Here is a 20,231-nt window from a genome sequence, read left to right as displayed (position 1 = left end):
TTTAAAAAATAATAAAAAATAAGTTATAATATAATTGATGCATTTCAATTTGTTACTAAAACATCAATTTCATGTTCATATGAATTCAATGGAAATTGGCTTTTGTTGAACGTATTTCGCTTTCCTGTGGTATTGATTTCTTTCAGTGTATAACTTAACCGCATTGCCACTTAGAGAGCAGAGTTTCTCGCAGTGCAGTTGCCATGGCCGTGGCAGTAACGGGTTGTGCGGCAAGCGGCGTTGCCGCTTTTCAGTGGTTCGGTGGCTGCTGAAAGAAAGTTGCACCCGCAACAAGCTGAACCGCCCCTGCCCGCCCCACACCCTCTCTCCACCCCCTTGGCTCCATTGGAGCGCCCCTGGGATCCAGCAGTGCTGGCAGAAAAGAAAGCCGTTGTTTTAATTTTTTCCACAATTATTTTCCGCTAGCGCAGGAAAAATTATATGCTTTTATTTTTGTAATTTTTTTTTGCCTTTGTTTTTCGCTCTGTATGTGTGGTATGGATTTTTTTTCACATTTTTTGTTTTGTTTTGTTTTGGTTACAAATTTCTCACAATTATTTTGTTGTTTTACGCAATAAAAAAAACTTAACATTAAATACAATATATTTTTGTTTTTTCTTTTTTGTTTAATAATAAAAAATTAATACATGTATTTTTTTCGTATTTTGCTTGTTTATTTCTTTCTCTCTCTCTCTCTTTTTGTAATAAATAGGTTTTTCGCTTTGATAGATACTTTTTGCTGGTAATAGATACTTTCGTGTGTGTTTGTATGTTGGTGTGGATGTGTGAATGGTGTGTTAATGTATTTGTGAGAACATTAAGTTTTCCTCATTACGTTAATTGTAATTTTTACAAATTATATCGCATTGCATTTAATTAAATTTTCACATTTTATTTGACGATTTGTTGATTTTATTTTTGCAGCTACATTTAAGTTTTTGTTTTCATATCGCATTGGGAGTTTTTACACAGACAAAAAAATTTTACAAATTTTTTACGCTTTCACATTTACTGAGATATTCATTGCCTTAAATTTTATGCTTGATTTTTTTTTTAAGTTTAATTTATTCTCGTTTTTATTTTTTTGTTGTGGATTTTCTTTGTGTTTTTATTTATTTTTTTTATTTTGTGTAGTACGCGCTATACATTTAATAATATATAAAAATTTGTTAAAATCCTAAAATTTGTTGGTTTTAATTAATATTAATTAATAATTTAAAAAATTTTTATTGCAGCAAGCTGCGTCTAACTAAAATTGGAGCGTGTGATCATCTACCTCTTTCACAGTTCGAGGCCCTCATCTCTCTCAGTTTTAAAGTTAAATTTTAAATTTACCAAGATCAAGTTTGTTTGTTTTGTTGGTTTCTTTGTTTATTACTATATAGCATACAATTTTTAAAAAAAAATCTGTTCTTTTGTATTGTGGTTTTTGTTGTGTATGGGGTGTTTGCGTGTTTGTGTGTGTGTGTGTTTGTATTTTCTTGTGTTGTGTGTTATGTGTAATTTTATCAACGTCTTTTGCCGGACTTTGGTGCATCCGGCAAAAAACTCTTAGCATCTTAAACAGTATCACATATTCATGAGTTGTCGACCGGCGAGCCCCAAAGCGAATGCCCCAGAAATATGATTCTGGGGATTGATTCGTGGGGCTGTCGTCTTTGAATTTCATGTTGGTTTTTTTCTTTACTTTTCTTCCGCTCTTGTCGCCTTGTTTTGTTTTTCTTGCTTTTGCGTTTTTGAAAAAGGAGAAACAACTTAAAACTCTAGTTATTTGTTATAGCACTACGCATCTAAGTAAAATGGTGGTGAGAGTCACAATTACAAAAATCGGGCCTTACGGTCCCATATATAGTATTAGTATGAGAGTGTGGTTGGCGTAACCTAATGTGTATGTGTGTGTGTGTGTGTGTGTTTGTGTGTATGTATGTGTGTATTAAAGGTGTTTGTGTGTGTGTGTGTGTGGTGTAGGTGGGGTGGCTTCGAATACTTGCTTCGTTGTTGCACTTCAAACTGCAACAAACTACTGCTCTCGATCATCACAGGGGTGGTGTTTTTTTTGTTTCGCGCAGACACATATACGAACATATGCATATCTGACAGATCAAGCTGATCACCATTAGTTGGTGGGCGTGGCGATGGCCGCACTGGGTCTATGGGCGTGGCTGCCGAAGCTATAGCTCCTGCGTGCACCCAAACCATCAGCGGAATATAGCTTATTCTTGGTGATCGTATACTCCGGACTGATGGTGATCGTGCGGGCCAAACTCTTCATGAACTGCGGCAACAGCGACGTCCAGCCGCGATGATCCTGCCTGAGGGTCAGATACACTTCGAATGTGGACACCGTATCCGAATCGACCTTGATCGAGGCAATGCGACGCGAATTCTTCGGCTCATCCTCGAACTCAATGTAGATGGTGCAGCCGCGTATGCCGCGGGGCTCCTTCTCCGACACGCGGATTATTTCCCGGGCCACGCTCGGCGTGAGATCACAGGGTAGCGACACTTCCGTACAGGTCAAATGACGCGACTTGGCCGCCCTCAGTTCGTCGAGCAATCGCAGGGACAGCTCCTCGACAGCCTTCTTATCGTAGTTGCTCAGTGCATAGTCAGCGCTACCGCCCTCCTCCTCGTCAGCAGCGTAGTAGTAGTAGTTGCTATTGCTATTATAGCTGCCGCTGGGCTTTGTCTTCTTGCTCTGACTTTGGCCAACATTGTTGTTGCTGCTGCCCGCCGGCTGCTTGTGCTTAATACTGCTGGATGTGGATGTGGTTGTGGATGTGGCGGTAGCATTGCTGCCATTGCTGCTGCCCCCGGTTGTCGTCTTGGCCTTCTTGGACATCAGGTCCAGAGTGTATGCCGACGGCGGTGGCAGTCTGCTGGTCCAATCTGGAATGATTGAAAAGGAGGAAAAACGATTGATTAGTAAAAGGTTTTGGTAATAAAACGAGGTAGAATACTATTAAGTTTCATAGAGTGTAAAAATGTAGTGACGAATGTTACTAGTCAATCTTAAAACACCTCTTAAATTCTATTGCTACATCTGGCAAAAATTAGGAATAACGCAACGGAAGCCAAAAACAAACAACTAGGCAATGAGGAAACAGCCGCTTGGCAACAGCGAACGAGAGTTCAAAGCGCAGCACGCAAACGTGAAGCAGAGGCAAAAGCAACGTTAAAAAAGACGGAGGGCCAGAGAGACGAAAAGAAAACGAAAAATCATTTTTTTATTGCTGCTGGGAGTTTTTTGTTGTTGCTGCAATTTGCGTACGTGACGAACAATTTAACATGATTTTTTATGACATTTTTCCTTTTTGTAATTGCAAATTGATTTTTTATGCATTTTTTTGTGTAAATGTAAATTACAAAGTTAATTGCTGATGAAATTTCAAGGAGCTTTGTACAGCAGTTGTTGTTCATCTTTTTTTTTATTTAAATTATACACAAGTTCAAGAACAGTTTAAGTATTCAAAAAACATTTAAAAATATGTACGCTTTATACACAAATTTGATAAAAGTAGACTGCATTTTGGGAAACACATGTTTTATTTTAAGTTTTAAAATCTTTCTGGAACTTTCCCGATTCTTCCCTATAGACACAAATTTCTCTCCGAATTTTCGGTACACTTACCTTTATTTTTGTTTGATCCCTGCAGGCTACCGTAGATGATTTGTTCCCGAGCAATAACATCCATTTTCATCGGTTTTTCTGTGTTTTGTTGGCTTGGAAAGTCGAATCGAATCGAAAGTCGTTCGTTCGCTCGCTCGCTCGCAATTTTCCGACGGCTTTTGTCGCCTTCTTTGTATATCACTTTTACAATTTAATTAAGCTTATTTAATTTATCACAATTTGCTGTTTGTTTTCTTGCTGATTGCTTAAATTCTTCCTCTTTACGTTCTGGTTGCAGTTTAAATTAACATTTGTTGTTGTTGTTGTTGGTTGGTTGGTTGGTTGGTTGGTTGTTGTTTTGTAGTGGAAATCACAGCACTTATGTTGTTTAAACTTTTATTTGTTTTGTTGTATCACTTAAATGGCGTTGGTCCGTTGCATTTGTTTGATGGCAAATTTAAATGTTTAGTTTAGTTTAAAAATATAACGTCAGTAGCATAGAATTCTTCGTGAAACAGTGTTGAATGATTGAACTTTTTGGATTTGTAAAATTTTAGCAGTGGAAAAAGTCTGGCTATGCACGTTTTTGCTGCTGCTGCTTCATTTGATTTTCTGGCTGCGAGAGTCTGTTTTCTTGTGTACTGTGTTCAGTGTTTTTTTCGAAGCTACTATGAATTTCTCGCCGGTGCGCCCGCCTTTTATACTCATCGACGCTACAGCTGTTTCACTCATCTCTGCGTCCGCCGTCTCGCTCATGCGCGCTCATGCCGGCGAAAGAGCACGAGAGCGCAAGAGCGCAAGAGCGCGAGAGAGAGGGATATAACAAACGGCGTACGTGACGCGAAAAGAGGAAAAGAAAACCCCGAATTTGAGAGAAAACCACGAAAAGGATGAAAATTGGAAATGTTCTCCCGCAAGGAAACGAATAAAGCAACAACAACAACAACAACTACAAATGCAATGGAACGAAGTGAATTGAAAAAGAGGCAAGAACAAAAATCCACCCCGGCATTACTGGCAGGCTAAAAAAAAAATTTTCCACTCCGAAAACGAAAACTCAGTTGCAAGTTGCAACATGCTGCAAATAGCGGCTGTTGCCAGGCCGCAAAAAAAGATACGAAACGATACGAGAGATACCAGCTACAAGATACGAATGTATCTTCAGAATTTCCTTTTCGCCTTTTCCACGGAAGCGGGCGAATGCAAATTTTACAGCGCTCGCCGCGCTTCGGCAACCAAAAAAGTAAATCTCGAGAGAAAAACCCATCAAGTCGCAGGAAAATCCCTATGAGGAATATTAAATCAAAGTTTTTGTGCAAACGTTACTTCCATTAAATATTTAATAAAAGCGCTGCCTGTGTGCATTTCCTTTTAGTTTTCATGTTTGTTTGTAACGCTCGAAGTTAACATTCTGATAAAATAAAATAAAATATTCTGTGCCCGTTTTTATGGTTATTCGTAAAAATAAATTTCGGTTCAATTTCATAAAATTCTTCTATTTTTATACCATAATGACTTTCAAAAAATGTAATCAATTAAATTATTCTAATCTGGTAGTAAATTGGTTCCATAAAACAGCAAATTTATTTGAAAAACGAGCTGGAATAGGTGTGAAATATCAGGCCACTATTATTTTATTATGCTTTTATTTTGCTTTTTTTATAGAATGACTACTTTGAAAATTTACATTTTAAATTTTGAGGCCGGTTGTTGTTTACTAAAAAAAAACTAAATAATAAAATATATACTTTTCTTACACATATGGCGAAACTGGAGCACATATAAAATAAAATGCAATAAATCCTTTGTTAACAAATGTTTAATTTCACAAAAACATATATTTCATGATTGCTGTCTTTGTTGCTTATCTAATCTGTGCGTATTTTATTGATAAAGCTGAATGTGAAACATTTCATTACATATCATTACATTTGGTAATGTTACGTTAAATGCATTTCTTTCATATTATCATTACGAATTATACATTCCACTTTGTTCCAAATATGCAAATTTTCCGTATATAAAATAATTTTCCAGGAACTTTCATTTTGCCACAAGTAACGTGTTAAATCTATAAACATCTTCTTTCGATCCAGTGACGAATTTCATCATAATTTCAATTTTATGCTCGCTCTTTGATATGAAACTCGCACATCCGTTTATTTCGAGGAGCTGTTCTTATGAATTCATGGAGAATTTCATCAGCAAATGAAAATGTGAGATGTGGCATAATTTCATATTCATATCATGATCCATGGCTGTGTGTCCTTTCCTTTCAATTGAATGCATTTTCCTGCCATCTTCATCTTGATGGTGATTTTATTTTTTTCTTCGCTTTTAGCCGGCATTGTTGTTTGCTGACCAAAGCTGAAAATGCTGCACGTAGATTGAAAACGAAAGATTGAAATGTATCTCATGAATGCCCTGCCCACCCGAAAAAAAAATAAAGGAACTCAAGAAGAAAAGCTGAAATCCAACTTGTCTTCTGGTGATGCTGGCTCAAATAAATAAAATCAAATTTCTTTCAGATTGAAATGAAATTCCATGAGGCACGCATATGTGCTTGTATCTGTGTATCTTTGGGATATCTTTCGTGCCACATTAGCTTTATGTAGATGTGTTTTGTCAGATAATAAATGAATTGAAACGAGAACTTCTTTTGTTTGACTTTTGGCCCCTGACTTTGTCACATTGCGAAGTGAACCGAACTGAAACTGAAATTCATTGATAAACCTGAGCACTCTTTGAAATTTCGCAATCTTTGAAATGCGACCCCCAGCCGCCGCCGCCTCCCCCACAAGCTGATTAGAAACAGGCAATCCACAAACTGCCAAAACGAGCCTCTCAAAAAATAAACAACAAAGAACTGTGATTCAGGTCGGCCAACAGACGACTTTCATGGGTTAATGATCAGCGAAATTTATGGCCAACACCCAGATATATACGGGTATAAATTGGCTTATAGGGCATATGCTTGCTTATTTTCGCCAATAGATAGCTGGTGACGCCTTTTGTTTAGTCATTTCTATAATTTCAACAACAAAAAAAAAGATGTAGAAAATATAGTTAGTAATTTAGAAAATATAAACCTCTACTAATTAGGTTTATTTAATTCACTTTATAGTATCGCCCACTTTCAATTGAGTTAAGTATCTTATTTCGTTTACTCAATTGCAATTTGTTTTCCCCATCCCATTATTCATAAACAGTACACAAATGACTTTAATGTAGAAAATTTAAATTTGAACAATTTCGCAAGGTAAATCAATCAACTGTGAGATTGAAATCCACTTTCCCAACTGTTTCCTTTGTGACTTTGCGATACATGGCCAGCCGTAGCAGCACATATGTATAGAGAACTTTCCCTCGGTGTGTTCTCCGCTTTTCCGGGAAAGCAATTTTCACAAAGTTTACGCTTTGGCTTTGGCTTTCGCTCTTGTGGCCCCCTCGAAGGCAATTTGTAAATTTAAATTAGTTTTACTAAACACAACACATTTTCACACCGGCACACACCCATATCCATATGTATGCATAAATTTTCATTAAAAAAAAAAATAAGAGAAAAGAGAGTGCGGGGAAAATCGTTGAACGTGTGCAGAACCCAAGAAAATTATCAAGAACAAGTTGATTTTGTTTTTGTTTTTTCTTTTTTTGCTTTTTCCAGGAGGGGGAGGCCCTGCCAAAATGTTTCGCCGAAACGAGCAGGTGAAAAATACAAGAGGAAAACATGAAACGCTGAGCAAATTATCCATTTATCCATCTATCTAACGCAGGGAGATCAACTTTCGCGGAATGCTCGAGAAAAAAAAAGCAACATAGAAGTAGAAAAGTTATGACGAGCAGAAATTCGGGAAGTTCATTGTGCCCGGGAAGTCTTCAGATTCAGATTTAGCTGCAGATACATATACATACATACATATGTAAGTATGTACACAGTTATGTTTCCGGGCTGTCGGCCAAAGTTAATGCCAAGGAATTTGGCAAGTAATTTATGACAGACAGCCAAATGGAAATGGAAAACAAATGGCGATAAGCTAATTTGATAAAGGTGTTTGATCGATCCACTGCGATAACGACGATTTGCAATTGAAAAGCGAAAATCATTCGCATTTTGCAGATAAAAATCGCTGACGTGGTCGGATATGCACTGTTCGTAAATGGGAGATGTTGATATTAACGAAATCAAAATGAAGAAATCTATTTTGATGTATTAGGTAAATAGAAAAAAGTTAACGTAAGATAAATTTCATATAAACAGAATTTGCTTAATACCAAATTGATTTGATTAAGATACAATGCAAGTCTTATTTTGTATAAAATAAATAATATTCACTTCTTTCGCCATTAATTTTCAACTGAAAAGTAACTAGCTGCAAAATGTATTTATCTGCTGAACGAAAATCAAAAAACGAGATACAAAACGGCATGCGTGGCGCCACCTAGCGGCCAGAGTTTCCTTTGCACCGGCGACGTGACCGAATCAACGTGCGAGTGCGAACGAGATGGTGTGCGACAATTTTCCGCCAGGAAAAAAGAAAACGATTTGGCAGTTTGTCTTCGGGGAAAGAAAATGCCTAAAATTAGAGCACAAATTAGATTTCAATTGAATTGAAATGTCTGCGGAGAAAAGTGTCCCACAGATGCATAATTGATTTATGCAAACGAAATTCGCAGAAGAAACTGGCCAGAAGTTTTCCTTTACTTTATGTGTTTCGCCTCGAAAAAGTAACTATGCAAATAAATCGCCTATTTATTATTTATTTATGTGCAAAATGAGATTCTTTTCTCTTGCTACTTTACACGTCTGATTTAAATAATTTGTATTTTGTAATAATTTTTGTATGAAAATCTCTTTGGTTTGAAACACGTTTGAGTGAAAAATATAGTATGTTCGTGCGCTCTTTCAGTTTTTGTAAACCACTCAAGAGAGTTTCACATGTAACGGCCGCTCTTAAGTTCTCTTTAGCAAAAATTCTCATCCCCCAGTTTGCGCTCCAATTTTCACTCACTTCGTCTTTCACAGCTGATTCTTTTGCTCTCAGCTGGAGCTGGTCGGCGAAACATATTAACTGGAACAGGCTCTCTTATTGGCTTTTCCTGCTAAAAAGTGCCATAATTATAGTTATTTGCTGCATTTTTAAATGCACTGAACGTTAATTAATGGTTTGCTATATTATTAAGCTGATTTTCATGCATTTATCGCACAGCTCTCTGTCTCTCGCTGCTCAAAACTTGCAGTAATTTTACTGGCTCTCCCGCTGCTCTTTCATTGGGCTTGCAGCTGTTTCGCTCATCAGATGTTTCTGAGTCGAGCCTCCCACTGCCCCCCGCACCGACACAAACCAGCAGCACTATGTGCAACTGTATGTGTATTTGCATTGTGTACACAAAATCAGCCGCTGCCCTCTGTCGACGTCTCTGCGGGCAGCGCAGCTCCAAGCGCAGCCAGTGAAATACATACATTCGTACGTACGTACGTACATATCTATATATCTTGATTTTCCAACTCGTTTCGCGCAGTCAACGCGCCCCCCAAAAACACACACACACACACTTTCATATATGTATGCAGCAGTACAAAGGGGGCCAAAATAATATTGATAATGATAAAATCGAGCCTATGAGTTTAACTTTATTTAACTTTCGTTGGTTATAAATACAGTATATATATCTTATTTTTTTCTATTTGTATATACTTACGAAATAGCATTAATGTTTATAAATATGTATTTACATATGTATCTGCAATTTAGTATTTAAAATTATTTAATCAGTTCCTTATGAAATATTTATCATTACGATCCTAAATTTATAACTTTCAAATGCAATCAACTTAATAATCTTAATATCGATATCAATAAATCTCAGGTGCTAAAATCGGTTTACAGTCACACGATTTGCTGGAATAGTAACCATTATCGGTCAAACGGATATTATGGGTGGTTAACCTCTATTGATTAAAAACTCTATCGGTGCATGGCACCTTATTTTAAAATTATAGATACGTAAAATAATGCAGAACGACTGATTACAGATACTTCTAATCGTTCCTTAACTTTTTACTGTGCACCAAGTGGACAGCCTTTTGGCGTTTGTTAATGAATTTGCAGCATTTTTTAATAAACAGACTTAAACTTTAACTTGTTTAATAATTTAGTAACCAGTATTTAAGTGTATATAATTCAATTGAAACTATATATTTATCTACATTTGCAGCTAATAAAGTCTTCAAAATCGAGTATTCATTCTATTTGTATTGTTCAAAGGTTGATAGAGCCTATTCATTTGGCGACCGCTGTTTGTGTGCAACTATGTATGTGGCAAGTTGGATAGATAGTCGCATATACATATATCTTTGGATACAGCTAGGTAGGTAGGTAAGTAAGTATATGTATTATGCCTAGGGTTTTGTTGCTGCCTCAGCTGTTATTGTTGTTGTTGCTGTTCCTGCTGCTGTCGTGTTGTTTGTGGCTGCTGCCGTTGTTGTTGTTGTTGTTGTTGCTTTTTTCTTATTGCCTGCACACACGGCTCTCGTGCGCCGTTGCCGTTTTTCACTCACTGAGTGAGCCAAGTCCATTGGAATCAAGTTGCTCAACGGCAACGTTTCATTTTCATATCTTTCCCATTTGTGCCCCACTGTGTGTGTGCGCCAGTGTTGGTGTGCTTGTGAGAGTGTGTGCAGTAAGTGTTTGTGTTGCTGTTTGCTTGTTGTTGGTCTTTCTCTTCTTTTATTTTTTAGCTGGTTATTTATTTATTTATTTTTTGTTTCGCTGCTGCAACAGAGCGAAGAGAGGGCCCCCAAACAGACAGAGATAGAGAGATAGATAGAGAGAGAGAGGGAGAGAGAGAGAGCGGGAGAGATGGCTCTTTGGAGCCCGGCCGGCCTTTGTTGTTGTTCGTTTTGCTTATGGGCAATCATCTGTTTTATTCTGCACACAGCTGCACCCACACGTACGTGCACCTACACAGGTGTAACTGCCTTGGCTGCATCTTAAAGATACTTTTCTTAAATCCTTAGCCTGCAGAATGAGGAACTTGTTATCTCTACGTTTATTAATAGTGTGCATAATGTAGGAGATATACATATGTGACTTTAGAGCAGTATATACAAATATGATTGTTCATTAGCAATAAAAAAAACATAATAAAATAAACAAAATTACAGTAAGTGATGATTAGATTTAAAAGATACGAAGGATATTATAAAATATCTAATATATACAGACAAACCTTGCTCTTAGGCATTTAATCGAAATTAACCTTAACGAACATTTTTTCTGTAACTGAAGCCCTCGGAAATTTTCAGTTAGAGAAGGTGGCCTGTATTTGTATCTGCTACAAAGTCATGCCATGTATCTTTTGTATCTTTTGTGCCTTTTGCCTGTGTTGTGCATTCGCCGTCAGCTTTTTTCCATCAATAGTTCATTTTCTGCTTGGCAACGAGTTCTTTTGCTTTTCTTCTTTTCGGTATTACCTTTCTCTCTCTGCCTCTCTATTTCATGTTATACCTTAGGTTTTTTTTTTTTTAGACGGCTACGTAAAGTTGCATGAAATTGGAGAAAACGTAGAAATGATGAAATTACTGGACATACATGTGTTCTGGGTGGCAATTCTTCACCACCCGCATCCAACCCCTTTGTTTTTTCCGCCATCCATCCCAATGGTATCCCTGGTGTTCCTCTCTGTTTTCACCTCATTCGGTTGATGAACGTGGATTAGTTCCATGGAAAACTATGCAAAAATTTGATACACAAAGTTGATACGATGATGGTGGAACGTTTGTTTAGAGCATTACATATGTATGGCTTGGTATGGGGATTCTGACTATGACACACCTGTCATGTGAGACCTGCAACAATGGAGCAGATAAAGAGCGGCAGTTTATATTATCAGAGTGCCATGGCTGATTCCATCAACAATGTCAAGATCCAGCTGGAAATTTGATGACCGCCCTCATCATCATCATCATCATCCCATTATGCAAATCGTTAGCCCATTTCAATGTATTGTGATTATTGTGCAGCAAAGAGAGCGCACTGAAATGCCAATAAGAGATATTAGTAAATACTTGCTTGCTTATCAATATTAAATTCAATCTTACATATATGAAGTGACTAGCCCAAATCAAATTTTAAATCAATGAGTGTGTCTTTTTTTATTGCCCAATAAAAAAAAAAAGAAGAAACTTTAACAAAGAAGACTGGTTAAAGCAGTCTCGTATGATCGATTTTGATAACGAAAAAGGTGACTAATGTCAGTGAGGAAATAACACATATAATAACGAACCACCATAAGACATATGTATGTATGTACATATGTACATAGATGACAACTTATTAGAGCGTCTGGAAGCAACAAATAGGATTATAAACTCATGGTAGAGAAACCACTGACGTGTAACCTTCCAAGTTCAAGTTGATTATAAACAGAGATTGAGGAAACGATGGGTTAGCTTCCTCCCCCCTCTTTTACAATTAGGGATGCGACTCCTCGGACTCGGACTCGGACTCGACTCAACTCGTACTCTTTAATGGCCACATCCCAGCTGGAGCTCTATGGGAAATGGACACCATAAAACGGAGCCGTAGAGCAGGAAAACAAGGGGAAAACAATACAACCCCAAGCAACTCACAACTTCCTTTCCAATCAAGGCAATTTATCAATTTAGCACTCAACTCTGACCCAGCCCCTTTCGTCTAGCCGTGGAATCAACTCTCGACTCGCAATGGGAATGGGTATGGGTTATGGAATATATAGAGGAATATAGGAAACGAACGGGAAATGTGTATGGGAAACTCGGGAGGGGGTAGGTGCCATGTGCCCAACATCTGAGCGCTAATCACCCCTGAAATTGCGTGTGCTACGAAGGTCAAAAGTTGGCTGTGTCTGAGTTTTAGTCCTGAACTCTAAGTCCTTATCCTTCTTGCAATACATGAGGGAAATAATGCTTAGACATGCTAGGAAAATTTGAGAAAATAGAGCGACTATAAGAAAAAAAAACCTGTAAACATAATATTTTAATCCTATTTGGTAACTATGTTTCTTCAAGTGTAGGGAGAGCTCAAGCAATCCGACTTTGTCGAGGTTAGAAGTTGGTTTTTGGACAAATAACCAAAAATAGACCATGCTGCAATCCGCTTCCCGGGTCAAGTCGCACTAAATCAATTAAATTAAGAACTGAATAGATTTAGCATAACAACAAATAGCAATCGAAACTCGTACTCGTATCGAGTGTCGCTCGGCTGGAACTTTCGATGAACGTAATTTATGCAGAGCGTAGCGAAATGGTAATGCTTCCAGACGACCAGACATTTTTAAAGATTTCCAAATGATTTCTATATATTCCTAAATGATTTCATCAGTCCAAAGTGTCGCCTGTCCCTTGGCTATCGTCCTTTCAGTCGCATCAATTCTACCTGATGCAAGGAGCTAGCTCGATCATCAGGTTCTGGTTTTTCTAGCCCTCGTCGAGTATCCGTTCTATACCTGTGTCGAGATCCGGGTGCCTCGAAATTATCCTCAAATTTTCCACAATGAGTTAATGGTTTGGTTTTCCCAAAAATCTCCCGCTGTCACACGATTCTCGCTGAGGTCGCCGATGTTTTGACATCGATCACAAGGTACTCGGCTGGAATAGATGGGTGCTGGAAGAAGTCAGATAGGATCGCTAATAGATGAATGGTCCTTCTCTTTTTTTTTTCCTTAACTCCCCAAAGCGTTACGAAAGAGAAAAATGCATTACTAAACTTTTGTATGGTAATATATGTATAATCAACTGCAGCGAATTCGCTAGTAACGTTCAATTCTAGAAGAAATACTATGATGATGAAATGCGATCATTATATAACGCCGATTCTATAAACTAGCGGTACTACAACCTTTGTTAGCCTATAACTTGGAATCGGTTCGCCATGGAGGTCGTTCCGTCGCCTGTTTGTCTACCAGATGTTAAATACGATAGCAACAGCGATAACGAAAACAAGGCAATTTGCGACCGTCTAAGTATCAGTCAACAGTTTTCGCAACCGTTCGTATTGACCCAAAGAGTCCCACTCTCTCTCTCTCTCGCTCTCTCTATCTATCTATCTAGCTAGCTCTCTCCCTCTCACCCTCTCTCTCTGAGGTGATTCCATTTGCTTCCCCCCAGCAAACTTATCTAGCCCCAGGTGAACTCACATCGGCGACGACAATTCGTCTGACTGATTTTGTGCATATATGTATGACGAACTACAGTTGCGTTCAAAGTCGGAAAACTAGCAATTCAAATGTATATATTATGGCATTCGTGAAAATCTTACTTAATTACAGATAATCTGTTGGCAAGCGACAAAAGATCAGATTTAAAGATACACTGCAAGATACACTGCAAGATACATTTCAAGATACATTGCAAGATACACTGCAAGATACACTGCAAGATGCACTGCAAGATACACTGCAACATGCACTGCAAGATACATTTCAAGATACATTACGTTATTAGATGGAATAGAACATAGGTAACTATAGGTAATAATGCTATTTTTGCTATTTTTCTAGCCCAAACTGTGTAACAGGTGAGCCGCGTTACCATTGTGTAAATATATTTGCAGAATATTAAATCAATATTTAACGGTGCTAAGGGAAATATGCGTCATGTTACCTACCATATGTATGTATGTGTATGTGTAGAGCTCAACTTCTACTTCTACTCCATTCGTTTTATGGCTCTTTGTGTTGTGCTGTTGTGACTGGGCAAGGTCGCGTGTTTTATCGCGAACATTTTGCACTTCAGATACGATGAAATGGCGTGGTTCCTCAGCTCCACCCATTTCAAAATCATCCACTAGGTTAATAAACACACGAACATGTCCCGAATCGCGTAGACAAAGTGTCTGCTTCTTTTGCAACTTTTTTTGGTGGGGGGAAACAAAGAAGAAGCGCTATGGCTCACTGATTAGATCATTGGGTAAATATGATGATATTCGATGGCAGCCGATAAGAAAAGTGATACGGAAAGTGTGTCATCCGAATGTCGAGCCTCTCATTTTTTTTATAGCAGTGGAAAAGAATCTGGAAATTAGCTCATCTGTTTGTGTATTTCAACAGGTTTTTTAATTGTTGCAGAAACATATTTAAAAAACATATTAACATATTAAAAACATATTAACATATTTAAAAAAAAGGAAAAGAATTTTGAGTTATTTATTAAAAATTTTACTCTTATTCAGGTAAAACAATACAAATTTCATATATGCATAAAGTTTGAAGAAAGCTGAAGAAGAAAAGAATGGTATCGTGAAAAACTCATGACATGAAATGTGTCATTTTTTATGCTGTCTGTTTATGAATCACTGCAATTTCCGGCGGAAATAAGCATATATTGAAGATTTTAAATAAATTTAAAACAATTTAAAGAAATTAGCTAAATCATATGTGGCATTATCTTCTTGGTTACCCAAAGTGCCAGCCACCGAACTCTTTTTTTTCAGATTGCGAGTGGATTGCATCAGTCCTAGTTAAGTTTCCTAGTTAAATGGGGCCCATAGCAACCGATTTCGCATTTGGCATTAGTCAGTGCGGTTTCTCTGCTAAAATGGCTTTAATAATTTCATCATGGCTTCGTGCTGAAAAACACGTCAGCCAAGTCCCTCAAAAAAAAAAAGCGGTGAGTCGAAGTAATACTCCCTGGTTGAAATCCACTTACGTATAGCCCAAAACTTTGGAACCTACATATATTATTGCCATTTATTGAACATCTGACGCTGACTCAACATTCTGTTTCCATGCGAAAACTCGTTCTGAAAATAACGTTTTCATTTAATTCTATGTTCAATTAAAAGAGATTATATATTTCCTTGACGATTTCATCAGCTACGTAGGTTGGAACAAAAAAAAAAAAAAAAAATAAGGAAAGGTGCAATAGAAATTATTATTGCATTAAATGCTAATCTCTATCTGACTTGCATGTTTGCGTTTTTTGAAAAGTGATACGAAACATTGATCCCAGAGAAAAAAATGGAATGGAAACATGCAACTCACGTCTGATTAGGAAATCAAAATAAATGTCATCAAAACAGAGCAATTATAATTTTTGGCAAAATAAAAATTTATAAAATATATAATTTGACACAATTTTTTGGTTTTGTGTTGCCATGCTAACTTTTTTGTGTGAGTTGTGAAAATTCAACAATGACTCAGTTTCTTGTTTCCTTGCGGAAGTAGGAACTTATCATTCCAAAAGGTGATAAGCATAATTGCCGTCTTATATGTATATGTACTTATAAATAAATAAATACCCAAAAATAAATAATGAGCAGATCGATATACATATGTAATTAGGTTTCTTGAGTAAAACTTATAATTACATATGCAATTTGTTATTAAACTTTTTAATCAGAACTTGGGACTTATGACATTGTTAAAGAACTTTCTAGAAACACTCTTTTGATCGGCAATTACATACCGATTCCATTTTGCTTATTTTATTAACTGACATTTCAAGCCGCAACGAAGAATTTGCACTTCTGAATAATGTGGCATTATGTAACTGCCCCACTGGATAACATTATGCACATAAACAAAAAAAACCAACGCATTTGCGGATCCATTTAAACAGTTTCATTTGCATGGATTGTCTGAAATTATACCCTTAGCCTGTGGACAATTTGCTCAATGGAGCACTAAATCTAAATGTACATATGTATATATGTATATATATATATCTCCTTACATATGTACATATGTATTTATGTATGTAGGAGCATTTATCTGGACTCCACTGAGCGCATATTATTACCCGTCTCAATTTTGCAAATCAAAGCACTTTTCTAGTTTCCATTATTGTTATATAAAAACAAGAGCCAAATGGTAGCGTTCCAAACGAAGTTGAAAATACACTTTCTATCATGCATACAAACTCTTTAAGATGAACAATTTAAATTTGCTTAAATTAAGTGCTGCTAAACAACACACTAGAGTTTTAGAAGTTGTAAATATATTTGAAAATCATCTTCTTAAAAATGTTCAAAAGTGGAAAACACTTTTGCGAAAGGGCATAAAAAGAGGCTCGCTGTCATGGTTTTCGCTTTAGACACACATGCTGAAAACAATGGATCTATCGGAAAAATAAAATAAAATAAAATGAAATAAAATAAAATGGAATGGAATGAAATGCTAGGCAAACAGCGATGGACAAAGTGATTATATAAAAAACATTACCAGTGAAAGCCGCCAGTAAAAAACGCAAAAAAAAATAAAAATAAAAAAAACGCTCGGAAGGAACGAGACAAGAAAAACGGAAAATAATGCCAAAGAACGATTTCGATTTATCAGCAAAAACGAAATGGGAGGGTAAAAAAAAAAAATACGCGTTTTTATCTCGCTGCTCAATTGATTTACATAATCAACGAAATCGCTTTCTACCGCCCAGCCACCCCTTTCATCGCCGCCTCATGCCCATCGAAATGGCAGTCGCCTTGTTCTCTGTGCATTTAATTAAATGCTGATTAAGTTTTATTCAATGGAGCACAAACACTAGCACACAGATATCTATAATATAGTACAATGGAGCCGGGAATACGTATACGACCCGTGTGCGCTGTTTGTGCATAGATTCATAGATTAGTCATTGATATTGGGACAACGTGTTCGACTCGAATGGAATCAAATCGAATCGAATCGACTCGACTTGAATCGAATGGAACGGAATGGAATCGAGCTGGCGCTTTGGTAAACGTGAATAATTTAATAACGTCCTCATTAAGATAATGAAATTAGTTCAAATAGTCGCCAGTTTGGTCAGATAATACAGCTGTCTGCCATACAGATTGATTAGATTCGGTACATATGTACATATATGTACATGTGTAAGTTTGCGTTATATATTCCACTATAACTTATTGCTGATTACTGACCATATCGCCGGTTCTTCCATATCAGGCTTATATAAACAAAAATCATTTCTTCTGGTAGTTAAACTTCTCTGTCATAATGTTTATAGGAAATATGTTATGGCATAGATATGCCTAACTAATAATCAATAAAATAAACACCTCATTAAATTGAAACTTAAGTTAAACTTAACTTTATGCAAATAAAGCGTTAGTATTATGACATAATTATTTAGTTTTTTTCCCCTCAGAGAATTGAAACCAGAACTTATTCGGCTGCATATCGAAAACATAAATCAGGCCAACTTCATTAAACAGATGATCAAAACATTCGTTCAGAAGTGTAATTTAAATTAGCATTGATATTTTAAGAGGATTACATAAATTGTCAACGACATGTTCCAATTAAAGAATAAATTAGCCAGCGACACATGTAAATTGATTAAATGTATATATGCATAAACGAAAAATATATATAAATTAAGTTGGCAAAATTCGATTTGCATATTAAACCAGTTCCAAACTGATTCACTAATCAGAAGTGGGAAGATATATACATATACATTTGATTCCCCAGCGTGTGAACCGAACTTTGTCAATGAACTAGAGGCAAACTTTCGATGGACTTGATAATATATATCATTCCCAAAACCTGTAAACTGTAAGTAACTGAAGGGCTTAACTCGCTGAAAACAAAAAAAAAAAAAACTAGAAAACGCAGAACCACAAGAAAACTCCCACACATTTGCAGCCAGATAAAGATGGCTGGTGGACCACAGCTGGGGCAATAAATCAGTGGAAAATTGTTGCTGAAGAGGAAAACTTGGCCGGCCGAACCGAACAGAAGGTGGGAAAACTGTTGAATTATTTCCCAGGACACCGGCACACGCAGACGCACACACGCGCATGGTGTGGAAAATTTGTTACATTTCACACTGTTAGCCAAAGCCGACAAACAATAAACTGCCAAATTCGCATAAAATATTTTGTAGGAATTAAAACAGAAGCATATCGAATGAACGAGTCCTCGAATTCTCGAATCCTCGGGCTCATGTGCACGGGGATCAGCCGAAGAGGAAACCTCAAGGAACCCATAAATATTTAACAGTTCTAAGCCAAAGAAATTCACTTATTATGCTTATATTATATAAATATATATATTATTATAAATATATTATAAATCTTTATATATCTAAGAACTTAATTCATTATAATGCTATAAATGCTTTTACTTCATATTCTTAACTTAGCATTTAATATGAATACTCTTAGTGTAATGAAGGACCTAAATAATTTAATACATATATTTTTTAGTGATTTTAAGAAAGTAAATTAGAATGGATTACTTAAAGTTACTTTATAATATTACTGTATATAAGATAATACTTTATAATACTTTAATTGTATCTTTTAAATATTTGACATGTATCTTTTGTGTTGATTTAAAACACGCATGCATTAATAACTATTTTACTATCTAGCTTATAATTACAGGTATCCAGAGACCTAAACCGATTTCTCTCAGTGTCGGTCCAGAGAATAAAACCCAGCACCGGCTGACACTTGGACATGGGAAGCGGTCCGGGGGCGTCCGAAATCGATTTCAGCGCTACCTACCTACCTGCCAGCTTGGACTCGGGATGGATGTGGATGTGGATGTTAGTGGTTATGGTTCTGAGCCCGGTATTGGCATTAGTCTTTTGGTCGCAGGGCCGGGTGTTACCTGTTACCAAGCTAATGGCCAACAGACCGCGCGACCAACATAAATCCATAAAAACATGAAAAGGAAAACGAGCGAGAGAAAATAATTAAATTGCAATTATGTGCAAACAATTCCAAATCCGGACGATTCGGAAAAAGTTAATTACACGACAATAAAGCGCAGAAGAACGGGAATGGATATATGGCTAAGGTGTATAGTAAGTAAGACTGGGTAACTGGCCACTGGTTACCTGCCCACACCGCATCACATCCGCAGGCTGATTGGCTGCGACTCTTTGGCTGACTTGAGCTGACATTAATGGGTATTTGAATGCGGCTTCTGGGCGCTTTAATCGGCTGACCGGATCGGGACGGACTGGACTGGACTGGACTGGACAGAACGGACGGACTGCGTCTTATGTCTCCAGTGACACGTCGTCGTCCGCATTACAATATCGTTAGTGTGGAAATGGGCCTTGACTGCGGATGATCGCAATTTGCTGATTTCGCGACTGCAGCAAGTCATCAGCGACGGTACTCAAACTCATATCATCCATCCAATGGTCGGTCGGTCGGTCGGTCGGTCCTCCGATCTCGTGTCCCCAGCTAATGAAGACCGACGGACGGATTAGTTATGGCCTTATGATAAATTGGTCTGATCCAATTGTCTGGTCGTTTGGGCAGTCATCGAATTAGTGACAACATCGGATAGCAGCAACAACTTTCGCCACAGATCTCAATCAGTGGCGTACTGATTAAATGAAATTTAATGACCCATGATTGCCACCTTGGTTTCTTCTCGCACTGAGTGATTCTTGAGTGAGTGGGTTTTCTTTTTTTTTTTTCTGGTAGAGGTTATCGTCGAGGTATTGATTGATCGTCTGTTTGATTAGGTCATCCGGCTTAGGATATAGGTCATTTATTTTGGTTACAGCGGATGACTATATCAGGTAGACAAGTCGGATATCATATAAATATCACAGAATAATCAAAATACTTCTATGTGAGGTATAAATTAAATGATTTAATTATGATGACATAGTTTGTGC

At 37.2% G+C, this 20,231-nt stretch overlaps 1 protein-coding gene and 7 long non-coding RNA genes across 9 annotated transcripts; 4 read left to right on the top strand and 4 right to left on the bottom strand.

Moving 5' to 3' along the window:
- Nucleotides 1–419: 419 nt before the first annotated feature.
- Nucleotides 420–4,285, bottom strand: scyl (scylla). Of its 2 annotated transcripts, none has more exons than NM_206321.2 (2): nt 3,632–4,285; nt 420–2,889 (listed from the first exon to the last, which is right to left on the bottom strand). In NM_206321.2, exons 1-2 carry the CDS (start codon nt 3,699–3,701, stop codon nt 2,117–2,119), a joined length of 843 nt encoding a protein of 280 aa, NP_996043.2. In that variant the 5' UTR covers nt 3,702–4,285; the 3' UTR covers nt 420–2,116. The 2 variants fall into 2 exon arrangements, with proteins under 2 accessions (NP_996043.2, NP_648456.2); NM_140199.4 differs by having other exon boundaries at nt 1,349–2,889.
- Nucleotides 4,286–5,590: 1,305 nt separating this feature from the next.
- On the bottom strand, nt 5,591–8,463 carry lncRNA:CR44717 (long non-coding RNA:CR44717). The gene has a single exon (NR_124878.1). It is a non-coding gene; the product is annotated as a long non-coding RNA:CR44717 (long non-coding RNA).
- Nucleotides 5,724–6,142, top strand: lncRNA:CR44716 (long non-coding RNA:CR44716). The gene has a single exon (NR_124879.1). It is a non-coding gene; the product is annotated as a long non-coding RNA:CR44716 (long non-coding RNA).
- A 31-nt stretch (nt 8,464–8,494) lies between the features above and the next one.
- lncRNA:CR44715 (long non-coding RNA:CR44715) lies at nt 8,495–9,188 on the top strand. Its single transcript, NR_124877.1, has one exon. It is a non-coding gene; the product is annotated as a long non-coding RNA:CR44715 (long non-coding RNA).
- A 171-nt stretch (nt 9,189–9,359) lies between these two features.
- Nucleotides 9,360–9,707, top strand: lncRNA:CR44714 (long non-coding RNA:CR44714). Its single transcript, NR_124875.1, has one exon. It is a non-coding gene; the product is annotated as a long non-coding RNA:CR44714 (long non-coding RNA).
- lncRNA:CR44713 (long non-coding RNA:CR44713) lies at nt 9,369–9,639 on the bottom strand. Its single transcript, NR_124876.1, has one exon. It is a non-coding gene; the product is annotated as a long non-coding RNA:CR44713 (long non-coding RNA).
- A 9,264-nt stretch (nt 9,708–18,971) lies between the features above and the next one.
- On the bottom strand, nt 18,972–19,290 carry lncRNA:CR44719 (long non-coding RNA:CR44719). The gene has a single exon (NR_124874.1). It is a non-coding gene; the product is annotated as a long non-coding RNA:CR44719 (long non-coding RNA).
- On the top strand, nt 18,972–20,092 carry lncRNA:CR44718 (long non-coding RNA:CR44718). The gene has a single exon (NR_124873.1). It is a non-coding gene; the product is annotated as a long non-coding RNA:CR44718 (long non-coding RNA).
- The last annotated feature ends 139 nt before the right edge of the window (nt 20,093–20,231 follow it).

This window comes from Drosophila melanogaster, chromosome 3L (assembly GCF_000001215.4).
Source record: "Drosophila melanogaster chromosome 3L".
NCBI classification, from domain to species: Eukaryota; Metazoa; Arthropoda; class Insecta; order Diptera; family Drosophilidae; genus Drosophila; species Drosophila melanogaster.
Note: the sequence above shows the minus strand (reverse complement) of the source record. Positions and strands in the feature narration are given on the sequence as shown.